Consider the following 22,567-nt stretch of genomic DNA (forward strand, 5'->3'; position numbering starts at 1 on the left):
CTTGACAGGTGGTCTGCAACTACGTTCTCTGCGCCCTTCTTATCACGAATTTCTATGTCGAACTCTTGGAGCAAGAGAATCCATCGAATGAGCCTAGGCTTAGCTTCCTTCTTAGAGAGAAGGTACTTCAAAGCAGCATGATCAGTGTAGATAATAACTTTAGAGCCAATCAGATAAGATCTGAACTTCTCTAAAGCATAGACAATAGCCAAAAGCTCCTTTTCTGTAGTAGCATAGTTGACTTGAGCCTCGTCCAATGTCTTGCTAGCGTAGTAGATTGCATGCAAGACCTTATCCTTACGTTGACCAAGTACTGCTCCAACCGCATAATCACTGGCGTCACACATTATCTCGAAAGGGAGTTCCCAATCGGGAGAGCGGATAATAGGTGCAGTTATTAAAGCTTGCTTGATCCTGTCAAAAGACTCAAGACACTCATCAGTAAAAACAAATGGAGCATCCTTAAGAAGGAGTTGGGTCAGTGGTTTAGCAATTTTCGAAAAATCCTTGATAAAACGGGCATAAAATCCCGCATGACCAAGGAAGCTTCGTACCCCTTTAACATTAGCTGGTGGGGGTAATTGCTCAATCACTTGGACCTTAGCTCGATCAACTTGGATGCCCCTATCAGAAACAATATGGCCTAAGACAACTCCTTCAGTCACCATGAAATGACACTTTTCCCAGTTTAAACCAAATGACACTCTTCACATCTTTTCAGGACTTTAGTGAGTTAACTAAGCATGTATCGAACGTGGAACCATACACACTAAAATCATCCATAAAGACTTCCATGATAGACTCGATGAACTCAGAAAAGATACTCATCATGCAGCGTTGAAAGGTGGCAGGGGCATTACACAAACCAAAGGGCATTCTACGATATGCAAAAGTGCCATAAGGGCATGTGAATGTGGTCTTTTCTTGATCATCAGGATGAATGGGAATTTGGAAGAAACCTGAATACCCATCCAAATAGCAAAAGTATTTATGACAAGCCAACCGTTCAAGCATTTGGTCAATAAAAGGTAGAGGGAAGTGGTCCTTTTTAGTGGCCATGTTGAGTCTCCTATAGTCTATACACATACGCCATCCAGTCACAGTTCTAGTAGGGATTAACTCATTCTTTTCATTTTTCACAACAGTCATGCCACCTTTTTTCGGTACTACTTGGACAGGACTTACCCACTTAGAGTCAGCAATAGGGTAGATAATACCTGCATCGAGTAGTTTCATCACCTCTTTCTTGACCACTTCCTGCATGTTTGGGTTCAATCTCCTTTGTGGTTGAATGCATGGCTTATGGTCATCCTCGAGGTGTATCCTGTGCATACAAAAATCGGGGCTAATACCCTTCAAATCATCAATACTGTACCCTATAGCCTTCTTGTGATTTTTCAGAACAACTAGAAGTTTGGAAAGTTGGCTACTCGAGTGCAGCACTGACAATTACAGGATCTAACTCTTGCTATCTAAAAAGACATACTTCAATGAGAGGGGAGAGGTTTAAGTTCGGGTTTCTTTACCTCAACATTGCACACAGATCGATCAAACCTCTTTACCTGTTGGCATCCAAGAAGTCAGATTCTTCACTTGCTAGCATCCTCTCAATAGCATCTACTTCATCGCTCCATATACTGCCATCACCTGTGGAAGAATCAAGACAAAGTACCGCCTCCAAGGGATCTCCATAGAGAGCTTGGGGCATGTTATCATGGCAAATTAAATCAACCACATCAATACTATAGCACTTTTCCTCTAGCATAGGACTTTTCAAAGCAGTGCTCAGATTAAAAGTGACCTCATCATCTCCAACAGATAGTGTAAGCTTACCATTTTTCACATCAATGACAGCACCAGCAGTATGAAGGAATGGCCTACCCAAAATGATTGGAATTTGCCTATCTTCCTCCATATCAAGTACAACAAAGTCCACGGGAATAAAAAATTTACCTACTCTAACAGGTACATCCTCTAAAATACCTAGGGGGTATTTAACAGAACGGTCGGCCATTTGTAGAGTAATATTGGTAACTTTCAAACTTCCCATTTCAATTTTGAGGAAACAGACAATGGCATAACACTCACACTAGCCCCCAAATCACATAAAGCTTTATCAATGAACAAACTACCAATGTGACAAGGTATAGAGAAACTACCAGGGTCTTTTAATTTTGGTGGAGATTTATTTTGTAAAATGGCACTACATTCTTCAGTAAAAGCAACTGTCTCCACCTCGTTAAAAGCCCTTTTCCTAGTCAAGATATCTTTCATAAATTTAGCATAAGCAGGCACTTGAGTAATTAATTCCGTGAAAGGAACTGTTACCTGAAGATTCTTGACGACTTCCAAAAACTTACCAAATTGCTTGTCCAGCTTACTCTTAGGTGACGATTGGGGAAAGGAAGTTTGATAGGAGGAACCTCAATAGCAGGCTTTTTGGCTTCATTGGTCTCTTCATGTTCAGTGCTTGCTGAGAGTTCTCCTTGTCATTTTAGCTTCAGCTGGGACCTGTTCCTCATCATTTTTCACACTAAAGTATCATCAATAGGCATGGGTGGTCCATTATAGTGAGAACCACTTCGGAGAGTGATGGCATTTGCCGAATCTGTAGGCTGAACAGGTTGTGCTGGAAGAGCACCTTGTTGCGAGTAGAGTTCGAAGTAGCCAATTGTGCCAACTGATTCTCCAACATCTTATTGTGAAGAATGGACTCAATTTGTGCCTTGTCAGCTTGTCGATCCTTTTGCATTTGTAGCATCATGTTTCTCATCTCAACCATCATTGGATCGGCAGGAGGTGCTTGTTGAGATGGATTGAAAGGTGGTCTAGAGAAACCAGGAGGGTGTTGGGAAGGTTGTTGGTAGTACCTCTGGTTCAATTGTTGTGCTTGTGGTTGTGGTGCAGGAGGATTCAGGACATTAGTGCTCTTGTAAGACAAGTTAGGATGATTTCTCAATCCTGGATTGTATGTGTTGGAGTATGGGTTGTTGGCCGATATGCTTGAAAAGCATTAACTTGTTCGAGAGAACTCCGACACTCTTGTGCCCAATGTCCAACTATGCCACAATTATCACACATAATCTCGGAGGTAGTACCCAAAGCAGCAACACTTGCAGGAGAGGAGAGCTGCATATTGTCAAGTTTATTGCTGATGGCATTCATCTGTGCAGCTAATAGGATATAGAATCTATCTCATGCTTTCCACCCTTGTTAGCTAGTCCTCGAGGATTACCATATTGAGAGTTGTGGATAGCCATCTCCTCGATCAAATCATGTGCAGCATCAATTTCTAGTTTCATGAATCTCCCATTTGCTGCAGAGTCAAGGATAAGTCTCGAGTTGTTCCCCAAACCATTGTAGAATCCCTGAACTAGGAACCATTTTTGTAGACCATGATGGGGACATTCTCTCTGAAGATCTTTAAATCTTTCCCATGCCTCATGTAAAGACTCATCAGTCCCTTGGGTGAAGTTTGTAATCTGACTACGCAACCTAGCAGTCTTCTCTGGAGGGTAGTACTTTCTGTAGAAAGCTAGAGCCAAGGTATTCCAATCAGTGATCCCAAGAGTGGCTCGATTAATCCCATTGTACCACATCTTTGCCTTGTCTCGAAGTGAAAATGGGAAAAGAATCTCCCGAATCTGATCTTGTGTCACTCCCTGCTGCTTAATGGTAGAGCAATATTGGCAGAAATCTTGATAATGAAGATTGGGGTCTTCATTAGGTCCACCACCAAATTGTTTTCTTTCGATCATGTTTAGCAATGCAGGTTTGATCTCGAAATTTACAGCTTCGATTTCAGGCATTTGATTGCTTCTGGGAAGTTCAGCCAAAGAGGGTTGGGAAAAATCAGTAAGCCTTCGAGCCATCTCTAATTCTGGTGGAGCAACAGAGACAATGCTGGTAGAATCAGAGTCAGAATCCAAAGGATTATCTTCCCTTGGATTATCTCGCAACTGTCTGGAAAAGTTCTTCTGTCTATGAAAGGATCTTTCGATTTCAGGATCAAATTGTAGGCAATCTGAACTCAAACTCCTGCGCATAGAAGAACTAAAGAACAAACAATTAAGAGATTTTGTCCCAAAGAACAAGTGTTCTCTGAGACGAGAGTATATAATCTAGACTCTAAAACAATTAAAGAAAATGGAACAAAACCGTTTCCCCGGCAACGGCGCCAAATTTTGACAGGCTAAAGTCGTATCACCTTATCAAAAGTAATCCTAAGTCCTCTAACAAATAGTAGTCAGGGAAGTAGGGTCGAATCCACAGAGAAATCAGTGTTCTTTTCCTAATTGTCAGTCAAATCTAGAGTATAGGAACGAGTGTTTGTGAGTAATTATACTAAACTAAACTATAATATATCAAGAATTATCAATAATAAAAGTCTAGGGCATAGGTTCACCAATGATCAATATTTCGGGATGAAACACTAAAATCAACAATTAATAATGCAGTTAAACAGATTGATTCGCTCTCTCAAGTCTAAATCAAGCATAGAACGATATTAACAGGCTCTCGCAATTTATTAACACCAATTCTACCTATTGAAACTAGCCTTAATATCAAGTTTATACCTCTCGGCGCATAACCTAATATTGCAACACTATAACAATCAAATCTGGCCAAATTGGATTGAATAGACATAAAAACATTCAATAGGAATCAACATGCATCAATAAAAATCAATACTTTAATAAACATCCCTTCCTAATTGATCATGGATCCCCTAAGCCCTATAAATAGACTACTCAATCATAATTGGGGAGAACATATTCATAATTAAATAAGCAAACATGAATTAATAATAAAGGATTGAATAGGAATAAGAAGAGAGAGAAATAATACCAATTGTAGAACCAATCTTGCAAAAATCAAAGCTTCTATTGAAAATTCAATGAATTGGGGAAAAAGCAAAACTAGGGTTCTTCAATAATTGAGAGAAAAAGAGTTTAATCTTTAATGAATTAATGATGGAAAAAAACAAATAGAAAATAAGATAGGAAATAATAATATTCCCTTGAGTCTTTATACCTTTCTATTTCCTAAAACAACTAGAAAAATAGAGTCTAATTCGTCAAAAGATAAAGCCTTATCCGACTAAGAAACCCGGAATAATCCGCGGCCGCGGATTTTCGGGCTGCAAAACAGCGTCAACTTGCAAAGACCATATCTCTCAAACTAGAAGTCGTATCGGGGCGTGTAATATACCGTTGGAAAGATCTTCAAGTCTAGTTTCCAACCCCACTAGAATCACTGAATTCCGATCTCTGGATAATAAGTTATGATCAAAAGAGTGCACATGACTCAATTTCCATACATCTTTTAATACGTTTCCGCTATGTTTGAGTTGCAATCCGACTTGAAGATGCCCTTTGGACTTCTCATTTGACTTAGCTCCTTCCTAGATGCTTCTCATGCTTAAGCTTATCCAATAATACTCCAATTGTGTTCTCAATACCTGAAAACTATCAAAAACACCGAAAACACACAAAAGAGTAATATCTTCTCAACTTAAGTAACTATATGCAATTAGGGACTAAGAATGCAACTAAATGATCCTAAAATGCAACCTAAATGCATCATGAAATACCTATATTAATATAACTCATCAATTATTCATATTTCATATTTCACAAACAAATCATTTTAATTTGGTAAAAGTAAAAGTAAGGATTTTCATTTTCATTGTTGCATCTCATTTATTGTTGGCAAAACAAAAACAAACTCAAGTGTCAAATTTGGAATTGTGAAGCATGCAATAGAGATAGAGAGAGATAGTAGAAGCAGAAGATGAAAGAGGAGAGAATATAACCTGATTAACAAACTTGACACGAATATGATCCTCCTTCTTCTTCTCAAGCATATTGATATTGTTCATAGCTGTAGCAGCACTCTCGATCACAATCTTATCCGCCATTCACAAACCCCCTTCTTTTTAGTAGTGTAGAATGAAAGAAAGTAGAAACTCAAAACTTGAAATAAAGAGGACACTCAACAAGACAACACATTAAACCCATTACCCATGCAATGGGAAGCTAAACAAGGGAGGGAGGGGGGAGGGAGGGGGGGAGCTATTTTTATTAATATTTTATCTTTAGTAGACAAAGTACTCATTCGTTAAGCTGAGGCCCTGTTTGAAAATTAATTAATTGATAGCTCGTTCTCATGTAGTAGTTGATATTAGGGATGGCAATGTCCAGTGGATATCCAGTAACCCGCTCCATCCTGTTTAAATAAAAGGGTGAAAAACCGTAATAAACGGATGAACACCGGGTGACTGATCCGGGTAGGATCCGGGTAGGATGCGGATAAATTATAATGCATAATAGTAGTGTTACTAAGTGTTCAAAATAAGAAAAAAATTAGTGGTCGTTTGATTTAACAACATAAATAACACTTTATTTTCCCCATACAGTTCAATTTTCTAATAAGTAAAAAAATGTTGCTTGGTTAAATTATGAAAACTTTGCCCACATCAAATTTCATAAGCTTAGGAGAACAAGGTAAACAACTTGTTCCCTTTTTGAGAAATATAATTTCTTTTACCTTTTTATTTTAATGTAAATCAAACAAGCACTAATTTCACTTTTTTTTTTTAACCTAACAAAACCATTAGCCAGAGTATAGATATTAACTCTTTCCAAGCAATTAGTAGATCATGGACCAAGGTGTTGGATGAGCATCCTACACCAGCTCCAAAACACAAGGCAATAAAAATGAAACACACCATTCAACATGCAAAAAAGTAATTGATTTGATAGCTAATGTACATTCCCATTACATCCAGTGTACATGTTAAAAATAAAAAAAGTAACTGATTTGACAGCTACTGTTCACCATTTAATAACTGATTTGATGTCCCCCCATATACTGTTCACCACTTCTCTCTTTTCCACACTCAACCTCCTTGTACATTCTTGGCTTTGTGGTTGTTCATTAACAAAATCAAAATGTACAATGACATCCCCCAGCTGAAAGTAACCCAATTCCGGAAACTGATGTCAAGTGAGTAATTTGCAATCTTTGTACACTGGGTGTGTTGATGTTTGTTCACTAATGAAATTCAATATGTACAATTACAGTCTCATACCGAAATTCACCATTTCTCTCTTTTCCACACTCAACCTCCTTGTACATCCTTGGCTTCGTGGTTGTTCATTAATAAAATCAAAATGTACAATGACAACCTTCAGCTGAAAGTAACCCAATTCATGAAGTTGATGTCAAGTGAGTAATTTGCAATCTTTGTACACTGGGTGTGTTGATGTTTGTTCAGTAATGAAATTCAATATGTACAATTACAATCCCATACCGAAATATGTCAAGTGAGTAATTTCCATTCTTTGTACACTGGTGTGTTTGATGTTTGTTCACTAATGAAATTCAATATGTACAATTACAATCTCATACCGAAATTCAATAAAATCACAATGTACATTGATGGTCATTGCTTTGATCACTGAAAATCCCCAAATGTACACTCATAGATTATTGTACACCAAACCATATGCATTTGTACATTAAAAAAATTGTCTCACGTGATGAGAGAGAAAGAGCTGACCCACTTTCAAAAATACTGCCAAAAGTCAGCCACATGGCAAGGTGTAGGATGCTCATCCTACACCTCGGTGTAGGATCTAATTTGCGCTTTCCAAGTGCTATTAACTTTTAAAACTGAAAGAAACAGTCTCTTTATTGATTGATATTCACTCCACATTTACTACCTAAACCTTTTAACTCTCAAAGTCTCAACTCCCAAATTTCCTGCTTCTCCCTCTACTTACTACTTACTAGTTACTACTCTAGTCCATTCTCTGCCAACATTAAGTATTATGGCGCTTTGTAGTTTTACTCTCTACACATTACTCACCCAGTCCCTACCCTCACCAACCACCCCTTACAGTTTGTTACCCACAAAAAAAAATTACATTTATTACACTATGTAAGAGCAACTATAATGGCAAGCTACAACCACTTGTAGCTTTATGTGCCACATCAGATTTTCAAACTACAACATTCCCAAACTACAACCTCTCCCATTAGAAAACTACAACCATTTGTAGTTTTGTGTATTTGGAAAGTAAAATATGAAAGAGAAAAGTGGAAGTAGCGCCCACAAAAAATTGACAAAGCAAGTAGCTTTGTGGAGCTACTTGGCTTTCCAAAGCAACAAACTTGCTTTCTCTCCAACAACACAGCTACTAGCTCCAACTATTTGTAAATTGCAAGTTGGGACCTAATAACTACCGCTGGAGCTGCTCTAATGTACATTAGTACTCACAAAGTTCCGTAATTCTGTTCAGAAGTATATCACAATAAAATCTAGAAATGTCATAGAGAACCACAACTTCTCAAGTACCATTACATACTAATTACTGAACTGAAACTGGAAAAAATTGGTAAAACTTCTATTTTGAAACTGATTCAAACGTCAGGTGTTACATCATCATCTTCTAAATAAACAACCATCACAACCAAGGTTCTTGATTGGTCATTGGTAGAGCCTAATGGAATTTTCTTTTTGGGGGCGGGAAGGGGGAGTATAGGGGACCTGGGCCCATTCTTGCACCTGTTAAAAAAACCATCGCAACAGATCACATCTCTCCTCTCCTAACCATCACAACCTTGTGGTATGTGGTATAGTCGCTTGTTAGACAAGTGATGCGCGGCTTTGTGAAGGCCACCCCCTCCCCTCCCCTTAGAAAACTGTTTGCCTCTCATTCTAAACGAGTTCCTGAGTTCTCAGAAATTTATTCATCACCCTCCCTCTTGTATTGTGCAGCATCAACAAAATTTGCACCAGAAAAGCATCCATGTAAAGATAATTGTAAAGTAATTAGAGTCATGAAATTATTAACATTCATAATCTGCTACATCAAGAACATTACTATGTTCATTCTCATCAAAATACTACTCTATTCTTCTGCCTATCCTTTGGATATCTCAGTTGTATACAGAAATTCATACAGCGCCAGACCTAATAACACTACTCTACACAAAAAAGAATGCAAATTTCAGTTGTTGGCATGTGTGACAACGCCAATCCTATGTTGGCTTCACAAAGAATACACATCTCTTTATGTTTTGAGTTTTTTAAGGTGCTCAATGATAATAAAAAAAATGAAAAGGCACCCGGTATGAAAATAAATCTAAATGTATTTACAAAAACTATACTAAGCTTACAAGAAGGTTTGGTGTCAGTCACTTTCTATAAACTCTGGCGAGAGTTTGGTTTTAAAGAGCTCCTTCAGATTAGCCAATACATGTCGAGGCCCTAAGCTTTCAATCCCAACATAATTCAACAATTGTTATATGTCCTGCAATATTCAAAACAAGAGCAACAAAGCTAAGCAGATTATGTAAGAAACTCTAATGCATGACTTGCAGATTTTCATCCAGATTTACTGTCAATAATATGAAGAAACATCAAGGGGTCACATAAAGCAACAATTTTGTCTTGCTGTGCCAAAAAACAATAGGCAACTTAAAACATGCATCAAAAGTGAATAATATGTAATGTCAGAGTTCCATGTAAAGCAGAAAGAGCTGGAAAAAAGCAGCGACACCATTTATGTACAATGTCCATAAGGTACTAGAAGTTGTCAAGCAGTCTATATGAAATAATGATAAATGAGTAAAGCAACATACCTTGTTTAAAAGAAATATTGCATAAGCTGCTCTGGTTGCATCTTGCCCATCTAAAAAAAGTGGAAATTCCAAACACTTCTTATTTTCAGCAGCCAAGGAAGTTGAGTTAGATCCTGATGATGTTGGATTATTAAAACACTGCACAGTCTTTGATATATGAATGAGAACCACCCAAACGCAAAGGATAACGTAAAGGCACGTGTAGGTATGAAGCTATGAGTGAGATGACCTGCAAATCACCCAGCCAATATATTAATATCATCTAGTAGTTGTTCTTGCTCATTTTCTGTGATGAAAAAGGAAGGGAGGAGGGGCAAGTAAGGCAGAAACAAAACAAAAAATAAGACAAGCCAAAAGAATCCCCTGTTATAAATAAAAGCTTGAGGAAGATCATAGCAAATTGCAAGGAGAAAAAACTGTATATGTGCAAAAGGAATAGCCTGAAAGGCTGAACTTGACACAAGTAGTAGTATACCCTCAATAAAAACAAATTATGAGATAATAATTATTCACTCAAGTGAAGATGAAGCACACACATGGGCGACGTATCCTAGAGCAGTCGTCGATCCCTGGATCTGCTTCTTATCAGTGAAAAATGTCATCTGCGTAAAAGGAAGCATATTTAACTGCACCCTAGATATAGTCAAGGTTCCTTGGTTTCTTGATTTGTTCTCATCTATATTTCCCCCAGGAGTCCCTGCACATAATTATCAATTACACGGAAGAAAGAAAAAATTAAAAAAACACATTTGGAGAAGAAAGAAACAAAGAAACACATTATCAATTCCATAAGGCAGAATCGGGCGCAACAACAACACACACGGAATGGTATCCAGCCACAAGAGAGATTCAGAACGTGGAATAATCGCGAGGTAGTCTTACTTAGAAAAACTGAACATGCAAAAGCCAATTTGATAAACGTGATCCTATCTCTTGTATAAAATGTACATGCAGATTTCACTCAACCCTCTTCTGTGTGGTGACAAAACCAAACAGGCAATTGGAACAGGCAACCATGACATACATACAGTCACATACACGTCCAGTTGAAGTAAAGCTAATCATATTGCACTCAACTAAAATAGGTGTGATGATAAAGTAATAGTCACTTTCACTCATATCATCATATTTATCCACAGTTCCACTCAAGTAAAACAGGAAAAAAAAAAGTGCTTAATCTGACAATTCCTTCAACAGACACATATCAGGCTCACCCAGGTAAAATTAAGCTCCATATCGTTATATATATATTCAGAAAGATCTTGACTTGCAAAAGTATGATGTGATAAGATCAAAACAACATCCACCCGACCACACCCCCAACAATAGAATGACAAAAGAAGGTCTATGCTCCATCCTAGATAATAGGCCACATATCTAATTGAGGCGTCACAGAATAACATGCCTCTTTATAAGTTCAGTAAGCCAAACTTTGAGCTATCCCATATCACCCTTATTGATACCCTCAACTTAAAATTCCAAAGATAGATTGCATTAGTATGTAAACATCAAAATGGTGAAGGATATTTATGCCTTTTTACTCAGTTCGTTGAAAATGACGCCTGACAGAAAGTTAGTTGCAACTAAAATTCCTAACCAAAGATAGACATTTTCCCTCGTAGTCAGAAATCTACTAGAAAACAAAAGAAATTGATATTCTCAGTGCACCACCTGATCTACTCCCACTCGGAAATGAATCAAGTTCAAGCTCTTGAGTTGCACCAATCAAGGTCTTTACTGGATAAAGATATGCAACTTGTGAAATCATATGTTGCTGTCTCACTCTAAGAATCTTCTATAGAGCACTTAATCAAGCGAGACCCTTTTCTCCAGCAAGTAATCTACCAGATTCCTGCAGTATTATGAAGTAAACATTTGCACTTGCCATATTGAAAAATAACTAAACATACTATACAAAGTATAACCGAGCAAGTTCTTGTTCAAAATCCTCCCACTGAATTATTTTCACCTGGAGATCCTTGACCTTATCTTTGGAACAAGTAGTAGAGCTTCATAAATTGGGGAGGGCGTCCATCTAAATCAAAATCGATTTTGAAATCAAAAGGGCAAGTGTAAATTGAAAGGGGATGAGATAAAGTTTGGGAATTGTGAAATTTTAGATGGGAGGAATTTGTCATCGTCCAGGTGAAAGATTGGTAGGCGATTGGGAGTGAGACAGAGTGTGAATCTCAATCTCATTTGGTTTTTACTTTTCAGAACATCTCACTCTCCCCCACCCGAGAACCCCAAGAACCCAAAAAAACCAAGATGGAAGAACGAGTCTTTCACTTCCTGTGCCAATGTGGAAACCTCCCTCTGACAAATAAGTAATCAAGCAATGATTCAACATTTTATCCCACGCTATTAAGCAATGTATCTTCCACTTGTGTCATGCCGGAAAATTTAAGTTGCAATGTGAATCAGATTTAACAATCCAAATTTGTCAAACAATTCAATCAATTCTTATATCAAATAAATCACTGTCAGTTGTTACACAACAAACAATACACAAAGCCCAATCAAAACATCAATTCTAAATTGGCAAATAATTTGTACAACTAATTATGAATTCTTAAAGATTAGAACTTAATGAATTAAATAAGGAAATTAAGTAACAAACCAATCAACAGAAATAACAAGAGATGAACATTATGCTTCAGCTATTTAGGTTAAAATTAGATTACCTGAATTGGGAGTTGTCTATGGAGAGAGGTCGGCAAACAGAGATATATTTGATTGGCCGGTGGGCGGTGGTAACTCTGCCGTGGACTCTCAGGCCTTTCACTTGTTGATGTTGGCCCACTCACACAGAGTACGACTCAAAAAGTACGGTGTATGGTGCACGGTGTATGGTGTATGGTGCGGTGGCGCAGCTTCAGATGGAGAGGGGGTGGTGCGACTGGCTGGTGCGCAGAGAGAGGAGAGAGATTGTTCGTCAATCTTACGCGTGCAGCGTGCTGCTATTTCAGTTTTCTTTAATCAATCTTTTTTTTTAATAAAACTACAAAAATACCCCTGTGCTAAACATTTTACAACTGTTTCTCCATCTTCATGAATAACATAAATAAAGTGGCCAAAAGCTAAAGAACCTACAAAAATAAAGTTGGGACCCGAATTAATTGGGACACAATTTCGAAGGATAAGATAAGAATCATATGCACGATTAACGTGAAAAATTAATTATGAATATAAAGACTTATACTAATGAATACGTAGTAATAAAGATGCACATATATACTAGACATCTTTGGGTTAAATGTATTTTACAATGCCTTATTCTGAGAAATGAAACAAATTTTCAAAAATCCTCCGAGTTAGTGAACCGGGGTACACACCTGAGTGTTATTTCGGAGATTTCCTAAAATCAAACTAAGGATGCCTCTTCTGGTCCCGGAGTAGACTTAGAGTTCCGGCGCATTGATTTTTAGACGGTCGAAGTTCATTCCGAGACCATTTTACTAATTATTCCAACAATTTTTCAGATATCTATGTTCGGTGACCCCCGGTACACCGTGCGAGGCATTTTTCGTGATTACTTAAAACTATCTTTAAAAGGCAACACGAAACCTTTGGAATACTTTGGCTTTCACTATTTGGGGCTCTTTTGGTCAAATGTGCATTACAGTGCCATTTTATGAGAAATCAAACATATTTTCAAAAATCCTCCGAGTTAATGAAACAGGGTACACGCCTGAGTGCTATTTCGGAGATATCATAAAATCAAACTAAGGATGCCTCTTCTGGTCCCCGAGTAGACTTAGGGTTCCTGTGCATGCATTGATTTCTAGACGGTCGAAGTTCTTTCCGAATGACATTTTTTTAAATATTTCAACAATTCTTTAAAATCTCTAGGTTCGGCGACCCCCGATACACGCCTGTGAGGCATTTTTTGTGATTATCCTAAAAAGGCAACACGAAACCTTTGGAAAACTTTGACTTTCACTATATGGGGCCCGTTCGGTCAAATTTTCTTTACAGTGCCATTTTATGAGAAATCAAACATTTTTTCAAAAATCATCCGAATTAGTGAACCGGGGTAAACGCATGAGTGTTATTTCGGAGATTTCATATAATCAAACTAAGGATGCCTCTTCTGGTCCTCGAGTAGACTTAGGATTCCTATACATTGATTTCTAAACGGTCAAAGTTCATTCCAATGCAATTTTTCTAAAGATTTCAACAATTCTTTAAAGTCTATATGTTCGGTGACCCTCGATACACGCCTGTGGGACATTTTCCATGATTATCCTAAAAAGGAAAAACGAAACCTTTCGAAGACTTTGGCTTTCACTGTTTGGGACCCTTTCGGTCAAATGTGCTTTATAGTTCCATTTTATGAGAAATCAAACACATTTGCAAAAATCCTCCGAGTTAGTGAACCGGGGTACACGCCTGAGTGTTATTTCGGATATTTCATAAAACAAACTAAGGATGCCTCTTCTGGTCCCCGAGTAGACTTAGAGTTCAGGTGCATTTATTTATACATGGTCTAAGTTCATTACAACGCCATTTTAGTAAAGATTCCAACAATTCTCTAATATATCTCTGTCCCGGTACACGCCTGTAAGGTATTTTTCGTGATTACTTAAAACTATCCTAAAAAGGTTACACGAAATCTTTGGAGTGCCATTTTGTGAGAAATCAAACATATTTTCAAAAATCCTCCGAGTTAGTGAACCAGGGTACACGTCTGAGTGTTATTTCGGACATATCCTAAAATCAAAATAAGGTGCCTCTTATGGTCCACGAGTAGACTTAGGGTTCCTGTGCATAGATTTATAGACGGTCGAAGTTCCTTTCGATGCAATGTTTCTAAAGATTTCAACAATTCTTTAAAATCTCTATGTTCGGTGACCCTCGGTAATTGCCTGTGAGACATTTTTTGTGATTATCCTAAAAAGGCAATACGAAACTTTTGGAAGACTTTGGCTTTCACTGTATAGGGCCCTTTCGGTCAAATGTGCTTTACAATGACATTTAATAAGAAATCAAACATATTTCAAAAATCCTTCGAGTTAGTGAACTGGGGTACACACGTGAGTGTTGTTTTGGAGATTTCATAAAATCAAAGTAAGTATGCCTCTTCTGGTCCCCGAGTTTACTAAGAGTTCAGGTGCATTTATTTCTAGACCGTCGTAGTTCCTTCTGATGCCATTTTTCTAAAGATTTTAATAGTTCATTAAAATATCTTTGTTTGGTGACCCCCGGTACACACCTGTGAGGCATTTTTCGTGATTACATAAAACTATCCTAAAAAGGCAACACGAAATCTTTGCAAGATTTTGGCTTTCACCATTTAGGGCCCTTTTGGTAAATTGTACTTTACAGTGCCATTTTATGAGAAAACAAACATATTTTCAAAAATCCTAGGAGTTAGTGAACCGGGGTACACGCGTGAGTGTTATTTAGGGGATTTCATAAAATCAAACTAAGGATTCTTCTTCGGGTCCCCGAGTAGACTTAGGGTTCATGTGCATTGATTTCTGGACGGCGAAGTTCATTCCGATGCCATTTTCTAAAGATTTTCAACAATTCTTTAATATATATATGTTCGGTGACCCCCGGTACACGCATGTGAGACATTTTTCCTTATTACTCCTAAAAAGACAATACGAAACTTAAGAAGACTGTGGCTTTGACTATTTGGGAACCTTTCGGTCAAATGTGCTTCACAGTGCCATTTTATTAGAAATCAAACATATTTTCAAAAATCTTCCGAGTTAGTGAACCGAGGTACACGCGTGAGTGTTATTTTGGAGATTTCATAAAATCAAACTACGGATGCCTCTTCTGGTCCTCGAGTAGACTTAGGGTTCCTGTGCATTGATTTCTAGACGATCGATGTTCCTTCCGATGCCATTTTACTAAAGATTGCAACAATTCTTTAAAATATCTATGTTCGGTGTCCCCCGGTACACGCCTGTGAGGTATTTTTCGTGATTACTTAAAACTATCCTAAAAAGGCAACAAGAAACCTTTGGAAGACTTTGGCTTTCACTATTTAGGGACCTTTCGGTCAAATTTACTTTATAGTGCCATTTTATGATAAATCAAACATATTTTCAAAAATCTTCTGTGTTAGTGAATCGGGGTACACGCTTGAGTGTTATTTTGGAGATATCATAAAATCAAACTAAGGATGCCTCTTATTTTTTTCCCGAGTAGACTTAGGGTTCATGTGCATTGATTTCTAGACGGTCGAAGTTCCTTCCGATTCCATTTTTCTCAAGATTTCAACAATTCTTTAAAATTTATATGTTTAGTGACCCCCGGTTCACAACTGTGAGGAATTTTTCGTGATTACTTAAAACTATCCTAAAAAGGCAACACGAAACCTTTGGAGGACTTTGGCTTTCACTATTTAGGGCCCATTCAGTCTAATGTGCTTTACAGTTCCATAATATGAGAAATCAAGCATATTTTCAAAAATCCTCCAAGTTAGTGAGCTGGGGTACACGCCTGAGTATTATTTCAGAGAATCCACAAAATCAAACTAGGGATGCCTCTTCTGGTCCCCGAGTAGACTTAGGGTTCCTGTGCATTGATTTGTAGATGATTGAAGTTCCTTCCGATGCCATTTTTCTAAAGATTTCAACAATTCTTTAAAATCTCTATGTTCGGTGACCCTCGGTACAAGCTTGTGAGGCATTTTTCGTGATTACTTAAAACCATCATAAAAAGGCAACCCGAAACTTTTGGAATACTTTGGACTTCACTATTTTGGGCCCTTTCGGTAAAATGTTATTTACAGTGCCATGTTATGGGAAATCAAACAAATATTAAAAAAATCTTTCGAGTTAGTTAACTGAAGTACACGCCAGAGTGTTATATCGGAGATTTCTAAAACCAAACTAAGGATGTCGCTTCTGGTACCCGAGTAGACTCAAGGTTCCTGTGCATTGATTTCTAGACGGTCGAAGTTCTTTCCGATGCCATTTTTCTAAAGATTTCAACAATTCTTTAAAATCTCTATGTTCGGTGACCCCCGGTACACGCCTGTGAGGTATTTTTTGTGATTATCCTTAAAAGGCAACACGAAACTTTTGGAAGACTTTTGCTTTCACTATATGGGGCCCTTTCGGTCAAATGTGCTTTACAATGCCACTTTTCTAAGAAATCAAACATATTTTCAAAAAGCCACCGAGTTAGTAAACCGGGGTACACGCCTGAGTGTTATTTCGAAGATTTCATAAAATCAAACTAAGGATGCCTATCTGGACCCCGAGTAGACTTTGGGTTCCTGTGCATTGATTTTTAGACGGTCGAATTTCCTTTCGATGCCATTTTTCTAAAGATTTCAACAGTTCTTGAAAATCGTTATGATCGGTGACCCCCGATACATGCCTGTGAGGCATTTTTCATGATTATCCTAAAAAGACAACATGAAACCTTTGGGAGACTTTGGCTTTAACTATTTGGGGCCCTTTCGATTAAATGTACTTTACAGTGCCATTTTATGAGAAATCAAACATATTTTCAAAATTCCTCCGAGTTAGTGAACCGGGGTACACGCATGAGTGTTATTTCGGAGATATCATAAAATCAAACTAAGGATGCCTCATATGGTCCGCGAGTAGACATAGGGTATGCATTGATTGATAGACGGTCGAAGTTCATTCTGATGCAATTTTTCTAAAGATTTCAACAATTCTTAAAAATCTCTATGTTTGGTGACCCCCGGTACACGCTTGTAAGGCATTTTTTGTGATTATCCTAAAAAGGCAACACGAAACCTTTGGAAGACTTTGGCTTTCACTATTTGGGGCCCTTTCGGTCAAATGTGCTTTATAGTGCCATTGTATGAGAAATCAAACATATTTTCAAAAATCCTCCGAGTCAGTGAACCGAGGTACAAGCCTGAGTGTTATTTCGGAGATATCATAAAATAAAAGTAAGGATGCCTCTAATGGTCCCCGAGTAGAATTAGGGTTCCCGTGCATAGATTTATAGACGGTCGAAGTTCCTTTCGATGCAATTTTTCTAAAGATTTCAACAATTCTTTAAAATCTCTATGTTCGGTGACCCCCAGTAATTGTCTGTGAGGCAGTTTTTGTTTTGTGATTATTGTAAAAAGGCAATATGAAACCTTTGGAAGACTTTGGCTTTCACTATATAGGGCCCTTCCGGTAAAATGTGCTTTACAGTGCCATTTAATAAGAAATCAAACATATTTTAAAAAAATCCACCGAGTTAGTGAATCGGGGTACACGCGTGAGTGTTATTTCGGAGATTTCATAAAATCAAAGTAAGGATGCCTCTTCTGGTCCCCGAGTATACTTAAAGTTCAGGTGCATTTATTTCTAGACCGTCGTAGTTCCTTCTGATGCCATTTTTCTAAAGATTTCAACAGTTCCTTAAAATAACTCTGTTCGGTGACCCCCGGTACACGCCTTTAAGGCATTTTTCGTGATTACATAAAACTATCCTAAAAAGGCAATACGAAATCTTTGCACGATTTTGGCTTTACTATTTAGGGCCCTTTCGGTAAATTGTACTTTACAGTGCCATTTTATGAGAAAACAAACATATTTTCAAAAATACTCGGAGTTAGTGAATCGGGGTACACGCGTGAGTGTTATTTAGGAGATTTCATAAAATCAAACTAAGGATGCCTCTTCTGGTCCTCGAGTAGACTTAGGATTCATGTGCATTGATTTCTGGACGGTCAAAGTTCATTCCGATGCCATTTTTCTAAAGATTTTCAACAATTCTTTAAAATATAATGTTCGGTGACCCCTGGTACACGCATGTGAGGCATTTTTCCTGATTACTCCTAAAAAGACTACACGAAACTTAAGAAGACTGTGGCTTTCACGATTTGGGAACCTTTCGGTCAAATGTGCTTTACAGTGCCATTTTATGAGAATTCAAACATAATTTCAAAAATCTTTCGAGTTAGTGAACCGGGTTACACGCGTGTGTGTTATTTCGGATATTTCATAAAATCAAACTACGGATGCCTCTTCTGTTCCCCAAGTAGACTTAGGGTTCCTGTGCATTGATTTGTAGACGATCGAAGTTCCTTCCGATGCCATTTTACTAAAGATTGCAACAATTCATTAAAATATTTATGTTTGGTGTCCCCCGGTACACGCCTGTGAGGCATTTTCGTGATTACTTAAAACTATCCTAAAAAGGCAATTTGAAACCTTTGGAAGACTTTGGCTTTCACTACTTAAGGGCCCTTTCGGTCAAATGTGCTTTACAGTGCCATTTTATGAGAAATCAAACATATTTTCAAAACTCTTCTGTGTTAGTGAACCGGGGTACACGTTTGAATGTTATTTTGGAGATATCATAAAATCAAACTAAGGATGCCTCTTATTGTCCCCGAGTAGACTTAGGGTTCCTGTGCATTGATTTCTAGACGGTCGAAGTTCCTTCCGATTCCATTTTTCTCAAGATTTCAACAATTCTTTAAAATCTATATGTTTAGTGACACCAGGTACACAACTGTGAGGAATGTGTCGTGATTACTTAAAACTATCCTAAAAAGGAAACACGAAACCTTTGGAGGACTTTAGCTTTCACTATTTGGGTCCCTTTTAGGTCTAATGTGCTTTACATTGCCATTTTATGAGAAATCAAACATATTTTCAAAAATCCTCCAAGTTAGTGAACCGGGGTACACGACTAAGTGTTATTTCAGAGATTTCACAAAATCAAATTAGGGATGCCTCTTCTGGTCCCCGAGTAGACTTAGGGTTCCTGTGCATTAATTTGTAGACGATCGAAGTTCATTCCGATGCCATTTTTCTAAAGATTTGAACAATTCTTTAAAATCTCTATGTTGGTGACCCTCGGTACAAGCTTGTGAGACATTTTTCGTGATTACTTAAAACAATCATAAAAGGACAACACGAAACTATTGGAATACTTTGGATTTCACTATTTGGGGCCCATTCGGGCAAATGTTATTTACAGTGCCATTTTATGAGAAATCAACCAACTTTTAAAAAATCTTCCGAGTTAGTTAACTGAAGTACACGCCACAATGTTATATCGGAGATTTCGTAAAACCAAACTAAGGATGCCGGTTATTGTACCCGAGTAGACTTAAGGTTCCTCTGCATTGATTTCTAGACGGTCAAGGTTCCTTCCGATGCCATTTTTCTAAAGATTTCAATAATTCTTTAAATCTCTATGTTCGGTGACCCCCGGTACACTCCTGTGAGACATTTTTCGTGATTACTTAAAACTATCCTAAAAAGGCAACACGAAACCTTTGGAGGACTTTAGCTTTCACTATTTGGGTCCCTTTCGGTCTAATGTGCTTTACAATGCCATTTTATGAGAAATCAAACATATTTTCAAAAATCCTCCAAGTTAGTGAACCGGGGTACACGCCTGAGTGTTATTTTAGAGATTTCACAAAATCAAACTAGGGATGCCTCTTCTGGTCCCCGAGTAGACTTAGGGTTCCTGTGCATCAATTTGTAGATGATCGAAGTTCATTCCGATGCCATTTTTCTAAAGATTTCAACAATTCTTTAAAACCTCTATGTTCGGTGACCCTCGGTACAAGCTTGTGAGACATTTTTCGTGATTACTTAAAACAATCATAAAAAGGCGACACAAAACTTTTGGAATACTTTGGATTTCACTATTTGGGGCCCTTTCGATCAAATGTTATTTACAGTGCCATTTTATGAGAAAGCAACCAAATATTAAAAAATCTTCCGAGTTAGTTAACTGAAGTACACGCCAGAATGTTATATCGGAGATTTCATAAAATCAAACTAAGGATGCCTCTTCTGGTACCCGAGTAGACTTAAGGTTCATGTGCCTTGATTTCTAGACGGTCGAAGTTCCTTCCAATGCCATTTTTCTAAATATTTCAACAATTCTTTAAAATCTCTATGTTCGGTGACCCCCGGTACACGTCTGTGATGCATTTTTCGTGGAAATTTTAAACCATCCTAAAATGTCAACACAAAACTTTTGAAAGACTTTGGCTTTCACTATTTGCGGCGCTTTGGGTTAAATGTACTTTACAGTGCCATATTCTGAGAAATGAATCAAATTTTCAAAAATCCTTCGAGTTAGTGAACACACGCCTGAGTGTTATTTCAGAGATTTCATAAAATCAAACTTGGGATGCCTATTCTAGTCCCCGAGTATACTTAGGGTTCCTGTGCATTGATTTGTAGACGGTCGAAGCTCCTTCCGATGCCATTTTTCTAAAGATTTCAACAATTCTTTAAAATCTCTATGTTCGGTGACCCCCGGTACACGACTGTGGGCATTTTTCGTGATTACTTAAAACTATCCTAAAAAGGCAACACGAAACCTTTGCAAGACTTTGGCTTTCACTATTTATGGCCCTTTCAGTTAAATGTACTTTACAGTGCCATTTTATGAGAAATCAAACATATTTTCAAATATCCCAGGAGTTAGTGAACCGGGGTACACGCCTAAGTGTTATTTAGGAGATTTCATAAAATCAAACTAAGGATGCCTCTTTTGCTCCCCGAGTAGACTTAGGGTTCCTGTGCATTGATTTCTGGACGGTCGAAGTTCATTCCGATGCCATTTTTCTGAAGATTTCAATTCTTTAAAATATCGATGTTCGGTGACCCCCAGTACACGCATGTGAGTTATTTTTCCTGATTACTCCTAAAAAGACAACACGAAACTTAGGAAGACTTTGGCTTTCACTATTTGGGGACCATTCTGTCAAATGTGCTTTACAGTGCCATTTTATGAGAAATCAAACATATTTTCAAAAATCCTCCGAGTTAATGAACCGTGGTACACGCGTGAGTGTTATTTTAGAGATTTCAAAAATCAAACTAAGGATGCCTCTTCTGGTCCCCGACTAGACTTAGGGTTCTTGTGCATTGATTTCTACACGGTCAAAGTTCCTTCTGATGCAATTTTTCCAAAGATTTCAACAATTTGTCAAAATCTCTATGTTCAGTGACCCCCGGTAAACGCCTGTGAGCATTTTTCGTGATTATCCTAAATATGCAACACGAAACCTTTGGAAGACTTTGGCTTTCACTATTTGGAGCAATTTCAGTTAAATGTGCTTTACAGTGCCATTTTATGAGAAATCAAACATATTTTAAAAAATCCTCCGAGTCAGTGAACCGGGGTACACACGTGAGTGTTTTTCGGAGATTTCATAAAATCAAATTAAGGATGCCTCTTATGGTCCCTGAGTAGACTTAGGGTTCCTGTGCATTGATTTAAAGACGGTAGAAGTTCCTTCCGATGCAATTTTTCTAAAGATTTCAACAATTCTTTAAAATCTCTATTTTCATGATTACTTAAAACTATCATAAAAAGGCAACACGAAACTTTTGGAATATTTTGGATTTCACTATTTGGGGCCTTTTCGGTCATATGTGATTTACAATATCATTTGATGAGAAATCAAACAAATTTTCAAAAATCTTCCGAGTTCGTGAACTAAAGTACACACCTGAGTGTTATATCGGAGATTTCATAAAATCAAACTAAGAATGCCTCTTCTGGTCCCCAAGTAGACTTAAGATTCCTTTGCATTGATTTCTAGACGGTCGAAGTTCATTCCGATGCCATTTTTCTAAAGATTTCAACAATTCTTTAAAATCTCTATGTTCGGTGACCCCCGGTACACGCATGTGAGGCATTTTTCGTGATTACTTAAAACTATCCTAAAAAGGCAACACGAAACCTTTGGAAGACTTTGGCTTTCACTATTTGGGGCCCTTTCGGTCAAATGTTCTTTAGAGTGCCATTTTATGAGAAATCAAACATATTTTCAAAAATTCCCCGAGTTAGTGAACCGGCACTACTACAAAATAGCTCAAAGAGACCCCCTAAAATCTCATTTAGAGACCATATGAGAGGTGGTCTTCAGCTCACAGGTCTCTCAGGATAAATAACCACTTATTGCAGGTGGTTTCTTAATTTGATAGAAGAGACCACT

The 22,567-nt window shown here is 37.8% G+C and overlaps 2 protein-coding genes and 1 non-coding gene across 3 annotated transcripts; 1 reads left to right on the forward strand and 2 right to left on the reverse strand.

The window, feature by feature from the left end:
* Positions 1-717: 717 nt before the first annotated feature.
* Positions 718-5,920, reverse strand: LOC130591153 (uncharacterized). The gene is made up of 4 exons (XM_057394083.1): positions 5,816-5,920; positions 3,099-3,165; positions 1,563-1,647; positions 718-1,426 (listed from the first exon to the last, which is right to left on the reverse strand). The coding sequence occupies exons 1-4, from the start codon at positions 5,918-5,920 to the stop codon at positions 718-720; spliced, it is 966 nt and encodes a 321-aa protein (XP_057250066.1).
* LOC125497184 (small nucleolar RNA R71) lies at positions 3,391-3,497 on the forward strand. The gene has a single exon (XR_007273819.2). It is a non-coding gene; the product is annotated as a small nucleolar RNA R71 (small nucleolar RNA).
* Positions 5,921-8,819: 2,899 nt separating the features above from the next.
* Positions 8,820-12,698, reverse strand: LOC125496989 (vacuolar protein sorting 38-like). The gene is given in 6 exon segments (XM_057394312.1): positions 8,820-9,320; positions 9,652-9,786; positions 9,788-9,880; positions 10,188-10,348; positions 11,323-11,503; positions 12,336-12,698. Coding segments are annotated over 5 exon segments (606 nt in total). The 5' UTR covers positions 11,420-11,503; positions 12,336-12,698; the 3' UTR covers positions 8,820-9,200.
* Positions 12,699-22,567: the final 9,869 nt, after the last annotated feature.

Source organism: Beta vulgaris, chromosome 4 (assembly GCF_026745355.1).
Source record: "Beta vulgaris subsp. vulgaris cultivar EL10 chromosome 4, EL10.2, whole genome shotgun sequence".
NCBI classification, from domain to species: Eukaryota; Viridiplantae; Streptophyta; class Magnoliopsida; order Caryophyllales; family Amaranthaceae; genus Beta; species Beta vulgaris.

What these genes read in the sequence shown, in the direction of transcription:
- LOC130591153 (XM_057394083.1), bottom strand. Translation starts at nt 5,920, where the DNA reads ATGGCGGATAAGATTGTGATCGAGAGTGCTGCTACAGCTATGAACAAT. An exon ending in GTGTCAAGTTTGTTAATCAG is followed by an intron (nt 3,166 to 5,815) that starts GTTATATTCTCT and finishes TTAGCTGCACAG; the next exon opens with ATGAATGCCATCAGCAATAA. An exon ending in GACTTCTTGGATGCCAACAG is followed by an intron (nt 1,427 to 1,562) that starts GTAAAGAGGTTT and finishes GCACTCGAGTAG; the next exon opens with CCAACTTTCCAAACTTCTAG.